Raw genomic sequence first — 24,385 nt, 5'->3', positions numbered from 1 at the left:
GTCCCTTCCCAGAGACTTTAACGTGCTTATGGGCTCTGTGGGTCTCCCAGAAGGCAGCGGAGTCTGCAGGTTCCCTCATTATCTGGGCCGAAACCATCTTCCTTGGAGAGTCCTCTGGGATGGGGTCCTAAGGAACCAGTCTGGGAAATGCTGGCCCAAGAGCATTCAGCTGGGCAGCAGAACAGCTGTTTTACATCCAGGAAACTTTCTGAGCTGTGCCTGAGCCCAGGCCTTTCTACTCCTGAGACAGAAAACTGAGTCAGACGCAATGCTGTCCAGTATCCAGGTGGGAGATCACCAGGCAGTTTGGTTCTCAGCTCTTCTGCTCGGGAAACTCAGATGTTTTTCCGTTTGGAGCTGAAAGGCTGGGAGCACGTTGCCGTATGTGCATGTGCCCTGTCTGGAGCTGAACTGGTCCCCTCCGTCCTGTAACTCCCAAGGGACCTGAGATCTCCTCCTTTTCCCCCCTCGCACTGCCCGGCTGTGGTGTCAGCAGGCAGCCCAGGCAAAGAGTGTGGAACCCAGGCCCCTTTGAGAAGATCTCTCTACTGTGCTTGTGGCTGAAGCCGGGCCTTGGAGAGTCCAAGTCGGCCACAGGGGCAGGCCTGGGGGAGGGCTGGGCCCCGCTGTGAGCACACTGCCCAGGATCTGAAGGGGCGCTCCGTCGGGGCCTCTGTCTGCTGCTAGGCAGCTGCTCCCTGACCAGCGTCTAGTCGAGCCCTGACCTGCGGAGGAAGAAGTGTGCTCGTTGGGCCCCTATCTTCACCAGGTGAGGCCTGTTTGACACTGGTTTTACTTGGGCCAGAAGGGAGGCGGTGGTGAAGCCAGGCCAGGCCAAGACACAGGCCTAAGGGCCCAGACCTCAGAGGACTGGTGGGCAGGCAGCTGCAGCCCTCAGGGGCAGGGAAGGGAGTGGAGGACCCACCCTCAGGGGCAGGAAACAGTGGGACGGGATGGGCCGAGAGTCAGAAATAGCAGCAGCAAAGCAGAAGCCGAGCCACGCTGACAGCCACAGGGTCAGGAAGCTGTTCCTCCGGCATGTCTGTGCAGCTCGGGGCCCGGGCCCGGTGACCCAGGAGAACGGGCCACTCCAGGTGGCCCCTCTTCTGCGAGGCGGCCGCACTCATCCATCTGTGTTCCTCTTGCAGGCAGTAGTGAGAGCTCAGAGTTTAGTGAAGAGATGTCTTCAGGGCTGGCAAGGTGAGTGTGGCCTCCGCTCGGCCTCCTTCCCAGGGGAGTCGCTCAGGGCCTGGGGAGCTGGAGACCAGCCCCCCGACCTCACCGGCGGCCCAGCCTGGTGAGGCTGCCCTGTGGCTCCCGCAGGGCAGCGTGCGCAGCCCACGGGCGGGGGTGCCAAGGCGGGAAGGCCGCTGGGCAGGCTGGGCATGGGGCGGACGTCCCAGCCCCTGCTCGGGCAGCCCCGCGTATCACCTGGTCCAGAGCTGGCCCGCGAGTCTGAGGCCAACTCCCGAGGAGACCTGGGTGTAGATTTGGTCTGAAATGAGGGTTCTGGAAACCAGACGCCTGAGAACGGGCCTCGTCTGGAGATGGGCTTGTGGCTCCGCCTGGTGGGGTCTGAGAGCGCTGCACCCCCGTGGCCTCAGGCCTTTGGGCCGACACCTGCCGTGCTGGGCACTGGTGAACTAAGGGGACCCTGGCCCGGGGTTGGGCTCCCTGCAGCCAGCCCGTCTGCCCTGGGGATTCACCCCCTGCGCCTACTCCGCTTGCTGCCGCTTCCTCTGCGCCAGGCACCAGGTGGGCTCTGGGAAGACGGGGACTCTGCACGGGGAGCTCCCACAGCCTAGGCGCCGCCCAAGGTGAAGGGCATCGTGGCGACTTAAGTTCTGAGGGGAGCCAGGGAGACCCAGTGATGCAGAGGCAGGTCTGCACCGTCCCTCAGAGTAGCCCCTCCACTAGCCTGTGTGCACAGCGGCCTGTGTGCAGACAGGCACACACACACTCACACAGACACACACACACACGCTACACCCTCTGCGTACGTGTGTATGTACACACATACACGCACACTCATGTATGCTCACACAAATTTGGGTGTACATTCACAATGCAGGCATACACATGCCTCTCACGCATATACACACACTCCTTCTCTGATGTTGAAGCCGCCTGTCTCCTCAGCCTCCACAATCATAAATGGCCAGAGAAGGGGTGAATCCGGCCAGTCCATACAGGGCAGAGCGCTATCATGTGGGGATAAGTGATCTTTGCTGAGCACTCCCTGTGTACCAGGCACTGTCTTGGTCTCTCCCAAGCCTCAGACCTAGCTACGCGGTGGTTACTCGTAAAACGTCCCCGTTTCGTGCCTGTGGGCAGCAAGGCGCGGAGAGGTGACGTGGCGGTCCCGCCTCACCCGCCCCGGTGGGCAGAGCTGACCCACGTCCACCTCGCCCAATCTGGGGCCCACCTCTTCGCCACCATGCCTCGTCCAGAGCCGCCGTGATGCTTCAGGGACTGGCCCCATGTCGGGCAGCCAGTCCATCAGTCCTCGTGAAACCCCAGGTCGGGGGCTGAAGAGGGGGAGGGACGACGCCCTGAGCCCTCGGAGCTGCTCCCTCTGTCCCGCCGCAGGCCTCCTGGAGGGACGTTTGCTCTGACTTGGGGAGCACAGGCAAACGGGCCCAGCTGCCCTCTCCCTGCCCACCCCAGGGAGGGGTGAGAGCCAGACAGGCACCGGGCAGACTCCGCATCTGACGAGCGGGAGTTTGACTTTTCTCAGCACTGGTCAGGGGACTCGTGGGGCAGCCCCGAGGAAGGGGGCTTACGGGCAGTCCAGCACCTCCCCAACCACGGGCCGACGAGAGGACATTGATCCTGAATGGTCTCCACATCTGGAGCTGCTCATGGCTTGTTCGTTCCTTCATTCACTCATCCTTTCCCTGTGTTCACTCGTTCACTCATTCATTCAAAGCTGTTTATTAAGCAGTTGCTCCCTGCCAGACACCTTGCCAGTCACTGAGGGTGGCAGATCCGGTTCCTACTAAGCACCCACGGCTGAGATCAGAGCTACCAGGGAGGAAGGTGGAGAGAGAATTCCCGCTCAGGGAGACGGTGCTGTGCTCCACTCGGGGGAAACACCAAATGCTGCAGCGTTTCTCTTCTGTCTCTTTCACTTAGGATCTAGCATTAGACCCGCTCTCCATCTGAATGTCTCTCACAGGACGCTGGGTGGGCTTTCTGGCAAGCGCTGGTCTCACAGACAGCTGGCCTGTGCAGGTGTCCAGCCCCGCCTCCAGGAGAATGGCCTGTCCCTCACCTCCTCGGGACCCAGCTCCCGGTCCGACCCCTTCTTGCGGAGGGGAACAGGAGACCACCTGCTTTGGAAGATGCCGGTGGGGCTAAGATGTCCCCTCTGGCGCCTTCCGAGACCCAGGGCGGTCCTGACGGTCCAGACGCCAGCTGCCCCTCGGTCTCCAGCTCCCGCGGCCCAGCCTCCAGTCTCCATGTCCATCCTGCACTGGCCTCTTCTCATGTCCCCCAGAAAGAGTCCACTCCCTCAAAAGCATGTGAGCGTTCTAGACTTTCCTGAAGACCCCATGGGAGACCCGGAGGGGATTTATCTCACACGCTTTCTCTCACGGTTCAGTGGCCACAGTTCGTGTTGCTGCCTGGGCCCCCTTATTCCTAACCTCCGCCCGCCCAGAGCCCAGGCCCACGGGACCTCCGTCCACGCCGGCCTCCCCCATGCCACGTTGCCCCTGCTCACTGAAGGGGAGCAGATTCCCTCTTCCCCAGGAGCCGGGCCTCACTCTTCCTGGCCCCAGAGACCAGCGGCTGTCCCCAAGGAGCCTCCCCTGCCGGGCTCCCCGCCCACTGTTCCCAGCAGATGCTGTAAGAACCCGCTCTCCCTGCATCTTTACACGTGCATGGGTGGACGGTGGCGTCAGAACCAGAGACAAGGGTGCAGGAGAGGGCTGGGCCAGCCCCCCCAGAGGAGGAGGTCCTGTCTGTTCCAGTCCCCAGAGGCCAGGCTGGGAGAGGCGGGCAGCACCTTGCCCCACAGCCCTGAAGCTTACAGGCCACAACCTTCAACTGACTTGCCCCCCAGCCCTGGTGACAAGCTTGGCCTTGGCCAGGAAGAGACATGGAGCCAAATACCAGCATGCAGGGCCGGGAGGCCCAGGCCAGCGACCCGCCGCCAGCACACACCCCTCTGTTGGTCTCAGGGCACATCATAGTCAGCCTTTATGCTGCTGTGAACAGGCGGGTAGGATGGTTCTCGTTGTCTGGCCAAGGGTGGGATCGTGTGGCCCATCTTGCGGGTTTGCCTTTCCTGATTCACTCCCCTGGACGTTTCAGCCCTGTGGCCCCCAGGCATTCTTGGGTGGCAGCCGGAGCTCAGGCTGCGTCCAGTGCTTCCTGAAGTGGCCAGCCTTAAAGAGCACCCGCTTTGGAGCCCCCAGAGTCCTGGGACCCGTCCGGCTGCTCTCTGGCGGAGTGGCCGCATCCAGCCACTGTTCCTGCTAGGACCGTGGAGGGTCCAAAAAGCCAAGGCGGCCTTCTGCCGCTGCTCTCACCCTCCTGCCCCTCATCCAGCTCAGCCTCAGCAGGTCGCAGGGCCCGTGGGCTGAGGAGGGACGGGAAGAGAAGGGAACCCTGAGGCGGCCAGACCCTGGGCAGTGCTGGTCATTTCTCAGCCCCCCAGCGGCCCCCAAAGACCCTCCCTATCTTCAGGGCCCAGAATGAGGACAGAGTGGTGGTCCTGGGTCAGGGCCCTGGGGAGCCAGAGGGCGGAGTCTCTGGGGAGGGGGCAAGGGTGGGACGCCCCTCACGTCCCTGACCTGATGTTTTCTCACCTGTGTCCTGGGAATGGGACAAAGGCAGGAGAGCCCTGTGTCACATCTGCTTTCCCAAGGAGGCAGGGAGGTGGCCCCGGAAAGGCATTTTCAATGCATCCTGGATGAAGTGGAAGGTGGGAACTGTGGACGCTGCACCAGGCTGGCCTCAAGCAAACCTCAGCCTCCTCAGAAATGGAACGGGCAGCAGGGAGAGTTAGTCGGGCCTGTCCGTAAGAGGTAACAGCTGCTTCTTTATGCCTGCGTTGGCACTGAAGTGAGAACAAGAATCTCAGCGTAGGAGTTAAACATTTTAAATGAAGTTTTTACAGAGAGCGAAGTGGGTGATGGGGATGAACACATATGTGTGTATGTCTGAAGGTACATAATATCATTCCTCTTGGCTGTCTCTGCTTGTAGAGTTATTGAGAGACTTTATGTTCTTTTTCTGTATTCTCCAAATTTTCTACAATGGGTAAATGTTTCTTTTTCACCCAGGAAAAAAATAACATTTAACTTTCTAAAAGAGGGTGTAATCAGAAATGTTTCCTGGTCACTTTTTAAGGGGTGAAATATGAAAGCACGTCACAAAGTTCATTCCGAAATACTCAGCCATCCTTCTCCTCTAGTCTGACGTTGCCAGGCTGTGCAGAATGGCCTTCTCACATGACAGACAGGCCAAACTATGGGTGGTGGAGAGACTAGGAGGCCGAGGGGTCCTTGGAGGAAGCCCCTCTGGTGGGAGAGGGAAAGGGAGCAGGAGAGGAAAGGGCGCCGGCCCCCTGAGAAGCAGAGCTGTTCGTCCTCCTTCCTGGGGAGGCCGAGCTGCATCAGGGGGCCGGTCACAGCTCATGGCCGAGGTGGGAGACAGAGATTCAGTCCACGATGCCAGGTGCACAGGGGGTCATGAAGAGGATGCGACGGGAAAGCCCAGCAGGGGGACCTGAGTCAGACTGGGGGTTCAGGGGTGGCTTCTGGTAGAGGCAGTGGTTCAGCAAAAGCCGAGGACATTGGGTGAAGAGGACCACAGTGGGCCCTCAAGGGGGGTCCTGGGACCTGAGGAGGCTGCGAGGCCTGAGTCGTGTCCAAGGAGGGGAGAGGTGGCCCAGGGAAGCTGCGTGCCCCTGAGACTCTGCAGGAGGGGTGGGCTCCGTGATGAGCCCTGGTCTCTGAAGTTCTGAGTGTGCCTCTGCAGAGAGAGGTCATCGTGACTTCTGGACACTGTCAGCAGCGTTGGGGAGTGGAGAGGTGGGCAGGGCTGAGGTCAGGGCTGCTTCCTCTCTCAGGGACCTTGGGCATGTCTCTCAAGCTCTCTGAGCCTCAGGTTCCCCAGCTCTACAGGAAGGATGCTCACAGGAAATACTGGACACATAGGTGCAGTTGCTCCTGTCGGGGAACTTACTTTGGGATGTGTGTGAATTTCGCTCAGTAGGAACTTCTCGCCAGCAAGCAAGAGATCCCGGAGTCTTAAGGCTGGGTGGGACGAAGAGAAAATTTCCCACATGGCAGTCGTCATGGGGTGGATGGGCTACAGTGCAGGCAAGTGTCTGCCAGCCCTGCTGGCCTCCAGGGTGACTCTGAACTGCGGGGAAGGCCCCTTTAAGAGGGTGCTGTCGACAGTTGGCCTGTAGGTGCTCTGGGGTGTGGAGTAAGTTGGGTGACACAGTTTCCGCACTGTGCTGTCTTTAGCCTATGAAATCTTCTAGCATCCTTAGGGAGACCCCAGGAAAGTGGAGTCATGGCATCAGAGCCCCAGGCCTGCTACCCCCAAGTCAGAGTCTTTAAAACACTCCTTTTCCTCCTGGAGAAGGTCAGAGGACTCTGGTAGATGCCTTGGGATTGCCAGGGTTCAAGGGTGCCTCTTGGGCCCCAAACTCTGCAGCATGTTAGGAGAGGGAGGCGAAGTTCTGGGGGCGATCCTGGAGGCAAGGGGTCCACTTCAACTGAAGTGCAGCCATGAGGGTGGCTGTTCTCAGGGTGACCCTCACAGAGGGCCTCACTGCCCCACCCCCATCCCCTGTGGCTGAGGCCCAGGAACCCCCCAGGCTGGTGGCCCTCCCCTTCCTACCCCTCAGTCTGGTTCCCCGGGTCCATCCCGCTGCTCCATTCTGCTGCTCTGCCTTGGGTGACAGCCCAGTTGGGTGATGTGCCAAGCTTCTGATTTTGGTTTCCCCCAGAGATGACCTCTCTTGCCTTGTTGTCAGCATCAGACACTGACGTCTGGTGAGTAAGGCTCTACCCAGGAGCTCAGGCCCCTCTGGGAGAGAAAAGCGGGCAACAATCCCTGGCCTTTTGCTTGATCCTGTCCTTGGACCCTGACAGACAAGGGCTGGGCCCTGTCTGCTAGCTGCTGCGACTTCACAGGTAGCTGAGAAATCTCTGCCCACAGCCTCTCTGTCCAGCACCTACAACCTCTCAGAGTCAGGTCCTAGAAGGTGGACAGGACCCTCCTTCCGTCTGGTGTTGACCCTTCTCCATGCATACCTGCTATGCTCTCCTCTCCTTCTGCAGCCCAGATTTCTAGACCTCTCGGCTCACACTGGGGAAGCTTGATGCCTCATAGCTCCCAAGTTTACATGTTATAGCTTCAGCAAGCCACAGAGCCTGACTGTCAGCCTCTCAAATCTGGTTCTTAATTGCCAAGAGAGAAAACCTGATTGACCTGGCTTGGCTCAGGGGTGGTTCTGTCCCCTTAGCTAAGCATGCAGTGCAGATATGGCTCCTAGGGACCCACTCAGTGGATCAGGGGCGCTACCCAGAGAAAAATGTGATTCCCAGGCCGCAAAAGCCCTTTAACAAGTACTGCAGGAAGGGACATCCCAGGCCCAGCAGAACTTAGGGTGGCAGCTTCCTGCCTGCAGATGAGGGTAAGTCATTAGGTAGCGGCAAGGACCAAGACCTCGTCCAATGGGACGGCCTCCCAGCAAGGGTTTGCTGGTGCAGGTGGACACTGTTGATGAACAGCATCACTTGAACCCTTCCACAGGTACACTCCTACCAGGGGCCCTGTGCACTTGAGCCTGAAGAATGGTGGGGGGGCTGGTACTTCCGCTAAGACAAGATTACTGAGGCCTCAGTGTAATTATTATCCAAGACTTCTCCTGGCTCCCCACTCCTGGGCCAGCAACAGAGACTCAGGGCTTTCTGAAATTTAACCCCCAAGATACCTGCCACCTAATGTGTACCTAGAAAACTACTGAGGAGACGATGCCTTTCAGACCTGCCTCGGCCAGTCTGAATTCTCATGATGCTGTTGGCCTAAGCAGGACCCTGGCTGCTTCCACCTTAACGGCACCAACCATCTTCCTTTTCCCTATGTTGTGACCTTGGGCAAGTTACTCCACCTCTCTAAGCCTCAGACTCCTTGTCTATAATGTGGGGATAAGAACAGTGCCTGCCCCACAGTATTGTGTGATTAAATAGGATAGTGAACGAGTACTGCTTAGCACGTTGCCTGGTACCCATCCTCCCCGTCATCACCATCATCCCATCCTTTGATCATCCTGATCCTCATCATCACCATCCTGTCCCCATCATCATCATCTTTATCATCCCCATCATCTTCATCATCATCATCTTCTTCTTCTTGAACACACTTTGGGACTGAGGTGTTCTACTTGGTTGCCAGCCCACAGCTTCCCCAGACCAGACTTCCCATGAGGAGGGTGGCCTACTGCAGCCCTCTTCCCCCACTCCTCCTCAAGATCTATCCCTGAGAGGGAGCAGTAGAATGGCCTTCCTGGGATACATTCTGTTCAGCCACTTGTTCCCAGTATGTTGCTGGGAAAGGTATCTGTGGTTCTGGAGTTGGGAGGCCCCATCAATTGGAGAAATGCCTTTATTTCTGGAGTTCACCAGATACCACTGCCCACTCATTTTGCATTTTCTGGCCATGAACATTCAAATAACAAATCTCAAAGCACTGGAAGTGGTTCCAGTGGCTGAAGATCCTGGCTCCTCTGTGCTGATGCTAGCCTGCCTGGGCCCAGCCAGAGCCGCCCCACCTGTCACAGCCCTCCTCCAGCCCTGCAGTGCTTGCCTTGGGAGGGAAGGCTGGCCACCACCCTGTCTATACTCTCCTAAAAGCTGGCCTTGGGGAAAAGTCACCATTACACTGCACTTCAAAGCCAGCGTCACTCCCCAGGCTCCAGGTGGAGCAGGCTCTGACCTCCCCCACCTGGAGCAGCTTGACTGATGCGGGCCCTTGGCTCACATGGAAAAGACATCCTCCCTATGTGAGCACTTGTGTCTCCATCCCTAATGACAGGCCAATGTGTGGCTTCACCTCCTTGAGCCCCAGTTTCCTCATCTAAGACAGAGTGAGAACAGCGCCCCTCACAGAGCTGGGAGGAACGGTGTGTGAAGGCACTTAGCCACCTCCTGATAAGTGGGCGATAAATGGCAGCTGCTCTTAAATGCCAGGCAGCCAGAACCACCCGGAGAAGACTCCATCAGGGGAGTCAAGGGACCAGGGACCTGGGAGGTGGCCCCACCCCAGGAGATCCAGGGGTGTGGATCTACAAATCTGTGGCCATCCAGCCTCACAGACACTGACAAAGCCCGTCCAGCGTGAGCTGCAGCAGAAACCTGTGAGTAGGGGTGCCTCTGAGAGCGGAATGCCAGGAAGCCGCCCACATGGTGCTGGCTCCAAACGAGGACCCTGTCCCCATGGCGGACTCCTCCCCATGCGACAAATCAACCTCTCTCCCACCCTGAAAACTGTGGGTTCAAATGCTGACTTACTTGGCTCATGCCTCGGTTAAGTGTCTTCACGTCACTGAACCTCCGCTCCCCATTCTGGGGAGGAGGATGGTGCTGAAACAAAGCTCCCGTGAGATCATCAGTCGCCTGACACATAGGAACGGTCATTAACTAGTCACTCTCCCGTGAGCCTCCCCGTGACCCCCGGCGTCCCTGCGCTGCCCCCAGCAGTCCACTGACCTTGGGAGCACCTCCTTTAGGAAGAGTGTGAGGAAAGACTGCTTAAAAGCCTAGACTGGTTGGAAGACGCTGATTTAAAGCTCTCCGTCAACAAACGTCAGTCCTGCCAAACGTCTGCCAAGTGTGCAGCCACGGAGTGTCTCAAAGAAGTGGAGAGAATGATCGAGAGACGGTAGCGGCACCAACCACATCGCCCCATCTGTGGAACAGTCCACTGTCGTCACACATTTTCCTGGGGTATCAGGAACAAAGACTCATGAGAAGAAAGGTGGAGAAGAAGGGGCCGGAGGATCCAGCTCTGCCAAGGGAGGCTCCATCTCCAATTCCAAACAGACGGCGGCTCTGAGCGGGAACCCAGGTCAAACGAGGAGACATCCTCCGGGCACAGAGATGCTCACCGTCAGACCCTGCCCTGACTCATAAGCGATCCCGGTTACAGCTGTGGAGGGGAGCGTCCCTGGAGGCAGTCTGTTGGCGCTCTGCACAGCCTGCTCAAGCACGGGGATGTGACGTGCCGTGGTGTCATGCCCAGCTGTGAAGAGAGGGAGGAGGTGGTGTGGCCTGTAGGCTGGGAGGTGAGCGTGTCGGGACCTCTGAGCCACGGCTCGTGGTGCGGGTGGGGTGGGCCTGTGACCATCATCTGTCACGAGGGTTGGGTGGGGAATGGGCTGAGACCCATTACGTTTGAGGACTTGGGGGACCCAGCACATGCTGCAGCTCTTTGTCACCTAAAGAGGAGTGGCTGATGGACGAAAGGGACAGGGTCCCAGGGCAGTCGACCTGGAGGACCATCAGACTCCCACCAGCCCTGAGCGTGGGCTTCTGGACAGCAAACCCAAGATGGTCATCAAGAACAGTTCCTTCCTGAGTGGAGGATGGAGGGGCGGAGAGCAACACAGCCCCCTCTCGGAGGAACCTGAGCTCAGTGATGGCGCGATGCACCTGCTGCAGTGAATGACGATGACCCCACACCACCCCCCAGGTGTCCAGTGCCACAGGGGAACGTGGCAACCTGGGACTGGCAGTGGACAACAGAGGGAACACTTGAAATGGACGTCTGGACCTTATCTGGCTTTATAAATTGGGTTGCATCATTGTTTGGCCAATGGAAAGCTATAGCCCAGGGATAGACCATGCTGCAGGGGTGGGGAGAAGGTGGAGGAACAAGTAGACACAGGAAGTCATTCTGCCAAGAGAGGAAAAGGATAAAGAGAGGAAGATGGAAGCCTTCCCTCAAATAGGTTAAGATCCCCACCTACCCTGGAAGCTACATCTTCCCCTGGAAAGGCTCACTGCTGGGGAACTACAGGTGAGAGAGCGGCCTGATGGGCAGCCCACGGAGAGGTCCTGGAGCACCAATTCTTGGACACTGCAGCAGGTCACAGAGCAGGTTTGCAGGGAACCATCTGGGACCAGCAAAGAGACTGTCCGATGGAGAAGACGTAGCAAACGGAAGAATTCAGTAGTGTCCGGGTGAATAATGATGCTACACATGCCCCACCCCATCCCCACCCTGGGCCAACATGCAAGACGGCCCACAATTCTGTGTCTGTGCGCTTTTAATTGGATTGACCATGGAATATTTGGGCTACACAGCATTTTCTCTCAACCTCACATTGGGATAAGGGGTGTGCCTGGATCTTAGTCATCCCCTTGACACTGGAAGAAAGGTGAACATTCAGTTAAAAGGTTGAGGAAACACTTACCTGGAGACTTGGGGACTCGCCCTGATGGAGGCTCCAGGGGTGTTGTGTTCACTAACCTAGCAGCTCCAGCTGTGCCCCAGATGTGCTTGCAGTGTGACTGAGGAGGCTGGGGGAAGAGTTGGGGCTGAGGCTTCCTGAGCTAATGACCACATAGTCTGCGATGCCCTCGCCTTCTTCAGGAGTAGCTGGTCTTTCCAGGCTGTTGCTAAAACTCAACCCTTTTCCTCTGAAGCAGGGGACGTCTCTATGCCACGCTGGGGCCCAACTGGCGGGTTCCAGTTCGGAATTCTCCCAGAACCCGGAGCTGCGTCTACAGGTATTCATTTATTCATGTGATCATTTATTCGACAAGTAGCTCTGTGGTGCTTGCTGGGTGCCAAGCACTGTGCTTGATGCTGCCGACGAGACGGACTCAGCCTCTGCCTCAGCCTGTAGGGCTTTTGCTTCAGGAGAGCAGAAACGGAACAGAAAATCACAGGTGCCGATGGTCCAGAGAGGAGGCCTCCCTGGAGAAAAGACTGGAAGAGTGATAGGAATCAGCCAAATAAAGTGAAGAGAGGTGTAGGGGTAAGAAGAGTACCTGCAGCCCAAGGGACAGCCCATGGGGCTGTGAGGCAGGAAGAGCTGGGGGATTTGGGGAGTGAAGGAAAGTCCACGTTGTAAGAAATGAGCCGGGGAGAGGGTGGCAGGTGAGGCCAGAGAGGTGGGCCAGAGCCACGTCCAGCAGGGGGAGAGGATGGTGGTCTCAAAGGCACTGGAGGGGTTGCCTGGGGGTGGGGGGAAGGTATCGGCAGGGCCAGGTCATGCTGGCCACGGTGTGCAGGGCGCATGGGAGGAAGGCAAGCGTGGACGCAGGGAGGTCAGGCGAGAGTATTGGGCAGCCGTTCAAAGGATGACCAAGTTCTGGCCTGAGGTGGGGGGAGTGGGGTGGCTGAGACGGGCATATTTAGGCCATGGGATCAATGAGTCCTTGGGATTGATGAGGTTTCGGAGGTGAACTGATGAGAGGAGGGAACCCCCAGGTTTCTGGCTCCTTCAGCCAGTGGATGGTGATGCCTTCCACTGGGATGCGGAGGGAGCGCTGCTCGGCTTTCATGCAGGGTTGAGGGAGGTGTCTATGGGAGGTGCCTATCCAGGGAGCTGAAGCTGATGCTTAGGAGAGCGGCCTGGGCTGTGCTGCACTTGGACTCTTCACCTGTAGGTGGCGCCCGAATCCCCATGGCAGAGGGAGAGAGAGGAGCCCTGTCGCAAAGGCGCAGGGCGTCGGGGTTTGGGGCCGCTGTCCCCCTTCTTACTCCATCCCCTCCACTCCCACTTCCTCGCTGCTCCTGCCAACACAGGAAGGAGGAGGTGCTGCGCAGGCCCCAAGCTCCGCAGGTGGAGAGGAAGCTCCGCAGGTGGAGAGGATAGGGTACGGGTGCTGCTGGGGGCCTGGGTTACAGGGAACGTGGGCACCAAGCCTAGAGCCGCTCAGCACTCAGAAAGACGAGGGAGGTGCAAGTTCTCAGCTGTGGGTGAGCCCAAGGCCACCGTCCTTCAGGTTTTCCGGGCCCTCGGGGCCCTCCCCTCCCCAGCCTTGCCCAGCACTGTTGAGTCCTTGTCCTGTGGCGCCATTACGGACACGGCAGTGGGGGACCCGTGGGCCCCAGTGGGTGAGAGGGTGCCTGACCTCAGCTCCTCCAAGGCGATGTCTGACTGGGGGTCTCCCCCGCAGCCCCACCGGCCCGTGCATCTGTACGCTGGGGAGCTCGGCGGCGGTCCCCACCATGGAGGGGCCTCTGAGAAGGAAAACTCTGCTCAAGGAAGGACGGAAGCCCGCGGTGAGTGCAGAGGCACATCTGTCTAGAGGCGGCATGGGAGGGCATGGGCTCCAGAGACCGGCCGACCAGGGTTCCAATCCAGTTGTGCCACTGAGTGGGCAGGGCCTCAGTTTCCACATCGGTAAATTGGGATAAAATAGTCCCTACATCCTGGAGGACTTGGCAGGACTGTCACGTGTGTGGCCCTGCACACATTGAGCAGATGGTGAATGGGACTGTGCGATTATCTTGAGGGCAGGTGGAGGCCTGGAGACCCTGGGAGTCAGGGTGGGTACTGTGCCTGAGACGGGCAGCACGGCCTGGGTGGTATCCCGATGCAGATCTCCTCCCCCTTCGGCAGCATCATGAAACGCGTGGTGGAAAGGACAGGGACAAGGAATCAGGAGGCCTCTCAGGCTCCCCCATCAGCCACTGGGTCACCACGTGCTGAACCCAGATGTCCCTGGCTCCATGACCCCTCAGCCGCTTGCCAAGACCTCTTTTGTTTGTTCTACGGAGCATCCACAGCAAGCTGCCTGCAAGCCCGCCTGTGAGCTGCATCTCCAGGCAGCATCTGCCCGTGTCTGCTCTGGCCTTCCTCTCCTGCCCTGGCTGCTGCTTGCCCCTGTCCACTGCCCACAAAGCCACTTGGAGATGCCCCCTCCTACCGGCGCCCAGTGTGAAGATGCCAGGCCCCTAGCCCAGGTGCTGCTCTAGAAGCTCCCCTGTCTTCGGGTGCTAGGTGGTTCTTGGGTGAGGAGAAGAGTCTTCATCCCAGCCCTGGGCCACACTCTGGCCCTTGGACCCAGAGTGTCACAAAGCATCCTGCGACATGAGGCCCTATATCTGGTCTGCTGTACAGACCTGCTTGCTGCCCTCCTGGACCCAGAGTCCAGGCTCCAGTCATTCTGGGGCCAGAGCGAGACACTGTTTTCCCGATGCTGGTTGGCCCGCTGGTGAGCGATGAAGTTAATCCAGGGGGTCATGACCCATCTTTCTGAGCTGGATAGAATAGACTGGAAAATGTCGGAGTTTCTTACACATAATAAAAGTGAACATTGTTTCATGAAGCTTCTTTCAGTTCAACATACATATGCACGTGTGTTGTACACACCTGTGGGTGTTGTCAAAAAGGTCTGAAAGCCAGTGCTTTCACCATCTGAGGTGACGCAGTTCCCCCACCAACCCCGCGCCACCCCCCCACCCCGCCAGTGTGAACAGGAGCCTTGTAGGTCGTGATGCAGAGCAGTCTGCTTCATGCCTAGGGAAACAAAAGCCACACCTGCAGCGTGGCCCTGCCGGGCATCCCCACTTCTAGCCATAAATGCTTTCAAAGTGCTGCCATCCGCTCGCAGCCAGAGCACCCCATCGCAGACATTACGGTTCTTCTAGGTTATGGTTTAGCTTGTCCGTGTTTTGAAACTCTTTTTCCCCAGGACATTCTTGGGTTCAGGTCACCTGAATACATAAAGGTTGTGCCTTGGCACTGCCCTAAACAAGGTGGGAAAAGGAAGGGCTCTTGGGGTAAAGGAGAGGGAGGGCTTAGGGCTGATGAGCTGCTGAGGAGTCTCCCTCCTCTGGGCCCTGGGAGGAGTGGCACTGAGGGGTGGCGGGCAGGGACGAGATGAGGCCTGCGCTGGCACCGCTCGGGAGGAGGGGCCCCCCCTTTCCACCCATGTAGCTGGGTCTCTAGTCAGGCAGTGGGGGACTCTGCCCCTCCCCGTGTGACATTGTCACTCTGCCTCTGCAGCTGTCCTCGTGGACCAGGTACTGGGTCATACTCTCAGGATCCACCCTCCTGTACTACGGAGCCAAGTCCTTGAGGGGCACAGACAGAAAACACGTACGTTCCACGAAAGGCCTCTCTGTGCCGGCACTTCGTTTGGTGCGAAGCGCAGGGGGGTGGGTGGAGGTGGGCAAGGCGGCGGGAGTGGAAGGAACCTCGCCTGGCCCAGCTCGGCCTTCCCTGGGGAGCGGAGGGTGTGGGCCTCACGGCTATGCTGTTGTTCCCCTGCAGTATAAATCCACACCTGGCAAAAAGGTCTCCGTCGTGGGCTGGATGGTGCAGCTGCCCGATGACCCTGAGCACCCGGACATCTTCCAGCTGAATAACCCCGACAAAGGTAGGCAGCAGGCCAGCGCTGGGTGCCTGCAGCTTCTCTCTACCCGCTTTCTTCTGCTGCTAAATGTGCATTTTGAAACAATAGGGACTTCTGAGGCTGCTGCTTTCCTTTTGCTTTAGGCTCTGATGTTCACAGGGTCCCTCGTTGGTCCACAAAAGCTGCTTAGATCGTGGTGGGCGTGTCCACTGAGCAGTGTGCATGGCACGTGGCAGCCGGAATCCTTTTCACCTATGGCTACTGGGGCCCATCACCCCTGGAACTCTAGCCTCAGGGTCCTGGAATGAATACATAGTGCTGGATGAGGCAGTGACCATGCGGCTGGAGGAGTCTTGGGTGTTGGGAGATTTCAAGGACACCCCAGCGTTGCCTGTGCCGTGAGACTCTGGCAGTGTCCTGCTCCAAGGCCAAATCAGAGAAGAACCCTTCTATAAAAGCTCCAACTTTCACTTGCTCAGTCATCTCCCGGTTCCTCCTGGTTTTATACTTCCCCCATGACCATGCTGAGAAGAAGGAGAGGTTCTGCACTGAGGTTCAGGATAGGCCATGCTAACCTCCTTGGCAGCCTATGTCACGTGACAAAACCCTGGATTTCCTGGGTATCCTAGCTAGGCAAGTTCACTGGAGCTGTAAAGACCCTGAGCATCTTCACACCTTCACAGGAATGTTCTAATGCAGGGTTCATGTACCTACGATTGCCCAGGGATCTTGTAAAAATTCAGATTTGGATTCAGTGTATCTGGGGTGGAGACCAAGGTTCTGTATTTCTAACAAACTCCCAGGTAATGCAGATGATGGTGCTGGTGGAGGGTCAGGGTTTGAATGTTGTTAGCTGGGAATTAAAGAAGTGAGAGCCTCGAGGGGCCCAGGGAATGGAGAGAGCTAAGTCCTCTGCTCTGCTTCTGAGTGACTGAAACACGTTCGGCTACGCACACGTCATAGTGTTTCCTCAGGCTACTTACCATTTGAGTTTCTTCCGCGAGGCTCTGGGACCAGATTAGAGGTGGTTTCTTTAGGAAGTAAAGGTTGTACCTATACCAGCTTGACTTAAAGACTGTATGGTCATGGGGTCCACAGGCCATTCTCGGGGCTGAGCCCAGAGGAAAGCACTGTCCCCAAGCAGAGGGAAATATGACACAGCAGGTGGCCAAGGTCCATGGATAGAATGCAAAAGGTCTGTGAACTTGGGTGGGAAAAAGATCACATCTCTGTTTTCCATGACCTCTAATTCCTTTAATTATAAGTATTAAACTACTAACTAGAATGTTCACAATACCTGTGATTTTATCTGCAAGAGAAACCACGGATATTTTCATATCACGTATTATTGCAGATATCTTAGAATAGCATTTCTGTTCAGCTTGTTGCAGTTACAGTACAGTATTAGGCCTGCCCCCAGATCTTGTCATTAGCGCATTAATAAATAAGCACGTAGAGAATGATATCACTCATTTATTTTTTAGCAGTTTGGTAACTGTATTTCAGTATTATTGATTTTCTTTATATTTTATTTTATGCATTTGGAACATAATTCTGAGAAGGGTCCACAGGCTTCACCAGAGCCAAAGGCACCATGGCCGGAAAAATGTTTAAGAGCCCTGGTCCAAAGAGACAGGCGGGGGGCAGGGGAGCCTCCTCCTCTACATGCCCCGAGCTTGCTTTGGGCTGCTCCTGACCTTCCCTAGTTTAATTACCCAGGTCCACGTTTATCTTCACGCCACAGTCACAGGCAGACCCTCCCATGTGACCTTCCTCTTAACCAGTGGTTTTCTACCCATCAGGCAATGTTTACAAGTTCCAGACTGGTTCCCGGTTTCATGCAATACTGTGGCACAAACATTTGGATGACGCATGTAAAAGCAACAGGCCTCAGGTAAAGTCACCAAAGTCCTGCTTGTTACCTAAAATACCCTCTCCCACCCTCGGGACTAAGGGTCCATAGAAAACACACCTCCCTCCTTCCCCCAGAGCCTAACAGCTAAGCTCCCAGGCGCCCTATTTTGATCAGCCTTTTCCCATTAGACAGGGCACCCACTGCCCCTCTTGGAACTAAGCCCAACTTCAGACTAGAACTTTGAATCTGGCCCCTGTCTTTCCTACTAAAGGAAACGCCACAGAAACATCCATCAGAGATAGGTTACAGGTGGGATAGTGCCCCAAGGGTCAGGCTACAGCATCTACTGAGGTCACCCCCCGAAAGTTGATTCATGGGCAAACTCCAGTCTGACAAAAGGGCCTCCCTGCCCCCGACAACCCTTAGGAATAATGATAATAATAGCTCATTTGTTGAGAAGCAACCATGGCTGCTGGTGAGTGGGGCTGTCCGGCCCCTTGGCATGCTTGAACCAATAGGACCTCTGGTCCGCCATGCCTGCCTGAGGCTCTGCTCCCGCCCCCCACTGCTGCCCCTCCCAGGACCAGGCTTCAGGAGAAATGCTTTACGTGCAGGAATTGGCCGAATCCTCCCAACATCCCTGTGAGGTAGGTTCCCATACTGTCTCCGTTTTATGCTGAGGACACTGAGGCTCAGAAAGTGGCAGACACTTGTTTAAGGCCCCATGGTGAGTAAGATCTAATCCCGGTCTGCCTGACACCAGAGTCGGTACTTGCCGGGTGGGGGTGGGTGGGGCGGGGACCTGGCTTGCTCAGCCTCCTGCCGTCGAGCCAAAGGCCTGGAAGCACAGCCTCTGCTGTCCAGGCTTGCTAGAGGGGTGGCTGCTCAGCCCTCACACCAGCCCGGGCAGCAGGTGGGCTGCTGGGGCCAGGAGCACTGAGCTTCCCTGACCTGTTCCCCAGGGATGAGCTGGAATTGGGGCTGGGGAGCTGGGTCCCTCTCCTCCATCTGGAGAGAGAGTGCCAGGGCTGGAAGAGACTGGTGGCAGCTTCGAGGAGGAGGAAGGTGGTGCCGAGTTCACAGCAGGCGTGTGAGGCCCAGAGGGCAGGGGCTGCAGTGGTGCTGGTCACAGCACAGTCACAGACTTCCTGGCCCCTCAAAGGGGCTCTCATAAGGCAGAGGGAGGTCTCTAGTGGTGTGTCCCATGATTCTGTGCTCAGTTTGGGCCTATTCAGGATTTTCATCTGTAACATCGATGAGGACACATATAACAAGCTGATCAAATTCTACACGATAAGAAGCTAGACGGCGAAATTAGCAGAAAGTCCTCGACAAACTAAAACAGTAGGACAAGACTGATAAAGGGATAAACTTGAGGCACCACAGGGAAACTGAAAATAAATTGCATTCGAGTCCCCCAGCTCACTTGCTAGAAATTTGTCTGGGGCATATGTGCACACACGCACACACGGGTGTATGGGTGAGAATGTCCACTGCAGCATTGTCCTTAATAGAAAGAGAAAAAAAAAAGCACCTGGAAACTCGGCAACCCTCAGTAAACCCCTATTGTGTACCCCTGATCTGTGTGTGATCATCTGAGAGGGGCTCCAAGACATAAGTGAAAAAGTAAAGTGTAAAAACACGTGTAAGGGCAATCTCATTTGTGTTAAAATACACATGCATATTTATTATATGCATGTCGGTGCCCATAAAATGTCTAAAATGACGTACAAGAAACTACAGCTCTGCGGTCTCCAGAGTGTATTTTGTGCTTAAGCAAATGTAACTGCCCATCTCCACGATGGGGAGACCAGGGTCTTTGGTTGACGGTTACCTCAAGGCGATGAACAAGGTGCTGCCTCAGGTCACGTTAAGAGGGGAAGAGCGTCCTGACCTCCTCCACCCTGGTCACTCCGTGCATGCCTGGGGCCCCTCCTTAGCTCTGAGAGCACATTGCGCTGGAGCTCACCTGCCGCACACAGGTGACCCGGAGGAGTGACAAGGACTGAGGTGGGCCACACAGATGGTGGGGGGAGAGAGAGGCAGGGCCTCGGTATCTGCTCCACGGTGACAGTCGTGGCCCTGGTGGGAGGGGGCAGCCGGGAGCAGGATGGCTGCCCTGAGCAAGTGTCCACTGACTCTCTGGGGGTGGAGGCAGCCTGAGGGTAGCAGCAACTGCCCAGCAGGTAGCAGGGAACTGGGTCAAACCCACTTGGTAGAGGAGGTGTTTGGTCAGAAGGACAAATGGACTGAATTTCACGTCTGGCAAACGTGGTGTACCGTGACAAGCTTTGGCAACGTTTAAGTATTTTTGTCCAGTTTTTAGACCTAAGGGAGACGGTCTTCTATTTTTTCTCCTTTTTCTCCTTTTTATTTCTAATTCACTTTCAAACAAATGTTCCCACCCTCTGCTTTATGTAATAAGAAAAAATTGGCAGAACTAAATATTCCACAGCAGAGGATTATTGAAATAAACCACACTACCTGCATGTGATGGCATGCGATGAGGGCGTTACAGAAATGCATCTACTCCTGTAGAAAATCTCAGTGACTAAGGTGACTTTTCTTTTTTGTGGAACTGCATTTCTTAAAATTGTGTGTGCTAGCACTGAATACACTTCAACTTCATTGATAGCATATGTGTAAGGTGTAAACCACGGCAATAAAGCAAACACTCGTGTACCCACCACCCCGTCTAAAGGCAGGACCTCCCCAGTCCTCGGAACTCCTCCCGTCCAAGGGCTTCTTCATAATTCTGTCTCCCTCCCGCTCACCTATGCGCCATAACCACTCTCCTGATTTGTTTGTTTACCATTCCTTTAAAATGTGAACACATGTATTTGATTCCTTAATGTATTGTCTGGGGTACATTTTTTGAAACTTTTTTTTAAAGAATAGAACCATAACTGTATAGTTTCTTCTGTGACTTGCTTTTCTCCTACAGTATGTTCCTAAGATTCCTCTGTGTCAGTGTGCATAGCTGTCATTCATTTACTTGTAATTTTTTTTATCAGTTCTTCTGTCCGTGATCCCAAGAATGATTTCCTGCTTTTGGCTATTCTGAACAGTGCTGCTGTGACCGTTCTTATAACTGTCTCCCAGTGCAAGGAGATGCATTTTTTCCAATTCATCATTTTGACCAAATTGCCACCAAGATGGATTTGTTTTTGATGAAATTGCTTCTCATCAAATTTCCGGGAACCCCACGGCAGTGCTTGGGGAGGAGGCCTGGGGCTGGGGGCGTGTCCGCAGCCTTGAGGGGAAGGAGAAACACCCTGACCTTGGGGCTGGTGGTCCCCCCAGTAAAGGTAGCTGGGATCTGGGCCTGGGGACACAGCATGGGGAGCCTTGGGGTTCCCGATATCCCCAAATTTCCCCCTTCTCCTTGTGCTTCCACTTGCCAACTCCTGCCACCCGCTAACCACCCCCGCTCCTCTCCAGAGGCATGTGCTTGTCCTGCAGGATTGGTCAGCTCTCCACTCCAAATGCACTTGTGCTTTGACCCAAGGATAGAGGTGGAGAGCGTGGGCGCTGGTGTCTTAGCCCTTTCACTCACCCGCTGTGTACTTCACCTCTCTAAGCCTCAGTTTCCTCATCTTTTTAATGGGGATAATTCCAGTACCTGCCTCCTGGGGTTGTTGTGAGGACTCAGGACACAATACAGATGCGGTACTCAGAGCCTTGCCTGGCACACAGCAGCCCCATAACACGTGGTGGCTGGTACCACTGCTGTGCCCTCTCCCCTTCCCCCACCACCCACTCATTCACAGACTGACTGGGAGAGGCCTGAACCCTTCCCTTAGGGACCACCCCCGTCCCCTCCTGAAAGGTCAGAACTTTGACAAGAGGCTGAGCTTTCTCTTCTAGGTACCTGCAAACCTTATGTCATTTGAATAAGTCTCTGCAGGACTTAAAGTGACTTCAGAGGCCTCTGGGAGCCGGCCTGGGACTGGTGGCGAAGCGCGTGTCCGGGGCACAGGCCTTTGGTGGGGTGCTGGGAGACTCAGAGCTGGACTCAAGGGGACATGGCCGAGGCCTCACAGTCCAGAGGGCTCCACCGGTGCGGGGGTCCGCCTGCCGATGCCCAGCCACCCCCATGACCCCCGTTCTGCAGCACCACCTCACGGCGCCACGATGGGTCCCCAGACTGTACAACCCGTCCTCCCTCCCTGGGCCTTCATCCGTCCACCAGCTGCTGCTGCGACCAGAGAGCATCCGTCCCACGTTGGGTCCCCAGTGCTTTCTCCTGCACAAAAGAGTGGACAGCGTCCCCCCGCGTGAGGGCTGGAGGAAAGGGACAGGCGGGGACTGGCTCCAGTGTGCCGGGTCTCTCGCCCACAGGGCTGCCTCAGATTTTGTACAACCCCGAAGCGTCCTCTGCGTGTGCGTGCCGTGTCTGTGTGCGTGCAAGCGAGCGAGCGTGGACTCTCCGAGAAACATGCATTTTGGCACAAGACTCGCGACATCACACACTTCATTCTCTTTGAGGCCCTGCTTTAACCTTAAGCGATCGGCTGGTCCACCGAGGAAGGTCAGAGTGAGAGCCCAGATTCCTCCTGTGTTAAGGGTCCCTCGCATTCTTTTACTGTAAACAAACAATGCCTTAAATTGTGTCTTGTTTTCTGTTCCTATGGGTGCTATTCATCCGGAAGGCCTGCTCCCTGGGCCCCTGGGGCCCTTCCAGGCCTTGTTGCCGTCGGCTCTTCTGAGGCAAGACCCAGCTTCAGGACCGTGGACTGGGCCGGCACTGGCCTGCTTGCTTCCTCCCAGCCCCTCTCCCGCAGGGTCTGAAGGCCCCGCTCTTCTCCCCCCTCCCCCCTCCCCCGGGTCAGCATGGGAAGTCGTGACGCCTTCTGCCAGCTTCTCGAGGCCGCCTGCACGCACGGTGACCTGACCGGCTGCTCAGAAGCTACTTTTGCACCGACCTCTCCCCGCCGAGCAAGGCTTTTGCTCCCATCCTCTCACCCCTTTGCCTCCACTGCCAGGGCAGGGCCACTGGGATTCTTGATTACACTGGGGAGCTGAGTGACACTGAGGCCTTAAGCTCCCCCATTCTTGCCCCCAAACACAGTCACCAGCAAGTTCTCCATCATCCAAGTCCAAGGGCACAATTGTTGATGACCATGGTGACGAGAGCAAAGCCCTGGGGAGGGGACGGTCCGAGCTCTGCTTTGGGCTGAGAGCTCTTCAGGTGAACAATGTCCTTCATCTGTCACTCCTTGTCATACTTTTAAGTGACTTTTATTTTGCACAAATACATTTTTATTTAAAGTAATGAATAAAAATTAGCTTTATTTATGGTAGCCTTATCACCATAGCTTCTCCCTTCAGCCCTTCCCCACCCTCTCTCCTTCCCTCTCCCCTTCCCTCTCCCTCACCCTCTTTCCCCCTCTCTCTTTTTTTTAAATCTGGGTGTCCTAATTCTGAGAAGGAAACTCTTAATGATTTTCTGAAAGAGACTGAATTTCTGCATCCTTGTTGCTATTGTGGTTTCAGAGCTCACACTGATCAGATACTAAACTACTCTTAAGAGTTTCTGGGCAAGATGCTTCAAAACAACATCTTAACCAATAAACTGTAATAATAGGTCGACTTAAGAACTACCAAAGGACCCACCACTGTATTTTGATCAAACGGTGACCACTTTTCTGAAAATTCAGATGAATTGGTGAGGAAAGTAATTGTCATCAGGGTCTTATTTTGTGGTTGAGTCTTACTATGCTCCGTAACTAACCCTCCTTCAGAGCAAAATCTAGAATACTTTCATGCCAGGAGAAACTCCAGAAGGTGAAATTGAGGCCAGCAAACCTTGGTCATCGGTGCTTCGCACACCCTCCCGCAGCTGGGGTTGAATGCATGCACCTAATTCATACCAACAACTGCTCAAATTAGCATCTGGAGGCTGAATGAATACAGCAGACACTCCAAACATCTCTCACCAGAACCATGCAGTGTTAACGCTTTAACTTACACTGAATCTGATTCTACCTGTTAATTTTTTTTAAGTCTTAAGTTTGAATGAAATTGCCAGACTACTTTCCTTGAATTTCTCTACTCTTGAAACTCTCCTGGTTTTTCTGACATGAAATTATAGAAGCCAATCCAAAAACCTCAAAATTTCAGACTCACACCAAATCAGGAACTTTCCTGCCCTTTACAGATTTTCCTTGTCTTTACAAATGTTTTCCTCTGAGCCTAATTTTGAAATAGCACAATTGCAATTCTTTTCAAAGTGTCTAGTCTTCTCACTAAAATTGAGATTGATCCCATGTTCCCTCCCGGAAACACTCCTAGCTTGGATTCTCATAGAACTGGTAAGAACCTTAAACTTACCAGCAGAGTCCTGCAGATGAGGCTGTAAGGCACTTGGCTCTCTCCCAGCAGGGGCTCAGGGCCAAGCATGTGAGTTAAGTGCTGATTGTCTTTCCAGTGTTGGTTTGTCCCTCAAGCTGCAGGTGAGGAGGCCTGCAAGCCAGGGACAGAGGGGGACAGGCACAAAACCCCAAAGGGGAAAGTCCCCGGGTGGATTCTGGCCCTGGAAGGTAGCATTTCTGGGTCTTGCTCTTGGACTAGTCATGGTGCACAAATGTCTGTGATGTGTCTTGCATGCATATGTTGTATCATTTTTTGTTAAGCAAAGAGATCATGGCACCCCAGGATGAAAGTTACAGTTTGCTATCTACAAACTGTGGAGTAGGTAGCCGGTATCCTCATGATGCCACCCACACAGCTCACTCCCCTCTCCCCGAGGAGTAATTTTCACCCCTCTCAGTCCAACACGGTTTGTAACTCAAGGTCAGCCAAGTGCATTCTGACAACTGAAACTTCGTGGAGGATAGATTTGGTGGAAAGCAGTAGAAATATTGTTCTGAGCGTGCCCAGTGGGACAGTGTGGCCTCCCTTCCCTCCCTGAAGAAGCCTGCCCGTTCATCACCCTGTCCCCTGTGGACCCTAAAGAGAAGACACTTGAAGCGATTCTGCTTATGAAAGAACCCGCTCTCTCTTGCCAGCTGAGTTTATAAAGTGTTTTTTCTTGTTACCAATATGGCCAGTATTTCTTTCATCGTCTTCCTCCCACCTCCCAAGCCCAAGAATTGTATCTTTTAGGATGCCACTGTACAGGTGGAAAAATGGTCCATGAAAACGGGAAGCCATTCGCAAGCAGGGTCTGCTTTCATTCCACAGGCGGAGT

General features: G+C 55.5%; 1 protein-coding gene across 7 annotated transcripts in view; it reads left to right on the top strand.

Moving 5' to 3' along the window:
* The window catches only part of RALGPS1 (Ral GEF with PH domain and SH3 binding motif 1), a 286,463-nt gene extending 263,563 nt beyond the window's left edge, over positions 1-22,900 (top strand). For 3 of the 7 annotated variants that reach the window (XM_081238236.1, XM_081238234.1, XM_081238235.1), the window contains 6 exons: positions 11,673-11,756; positions 13,155-13,260; positions 14,990-15,082; positions 15,257-15,362; positions 17,141-17,232; positions 17,775-17,909. In XM_081238236.1, coding sequence (XP_081094362.1) covers positions 11,673-11,756; positions 13,155-13,260; positions 14,990-15,082; positions 15,257-15,362; positions 17,141-17,232; positions 17,775-17,873 — 580 coding nt within the window. In that variant the 3' untranslated portion in view covers positions 17,874-17,909. Of the gene's footprint in view, positions 1-1,148; positions 1,201-3,135; positions 3,526-11,672; positions 11,757-13,154; positions 13,261-14,989; positions 15,083-15,256; positions 15,363-17,140; positions 17,233-17,774; positions 17,910-21,060 lie in introns of those variants that run through there. The other 4 variants (XM_081238240.1, XM_081238238.1, XM_081238237.1 and 1 more) reach the window with 4 other exon arrangements.
* Positions 22,901-24,385: the final 1,485 nt, after the last annotated feature.

The sequence above is a fragment of the Mesoplodon bidens genome (assembly GCF_964165515.1).
Source record: "Mesoplodon bidens genome assembly, chromosome: 6".
Taxonomy (NCBI): Eukaryota; Metazoa; Chordata; class Mammalia; order Artiodactyla; family Ziphiidae; genus Mesoplodon; species Mesoplodon bidens.
The sequence above is the reverse complement of the archived record's forward strand: the minus strand, read 5'-3'. Positions and strand labels throughout refer to the sequence as shown.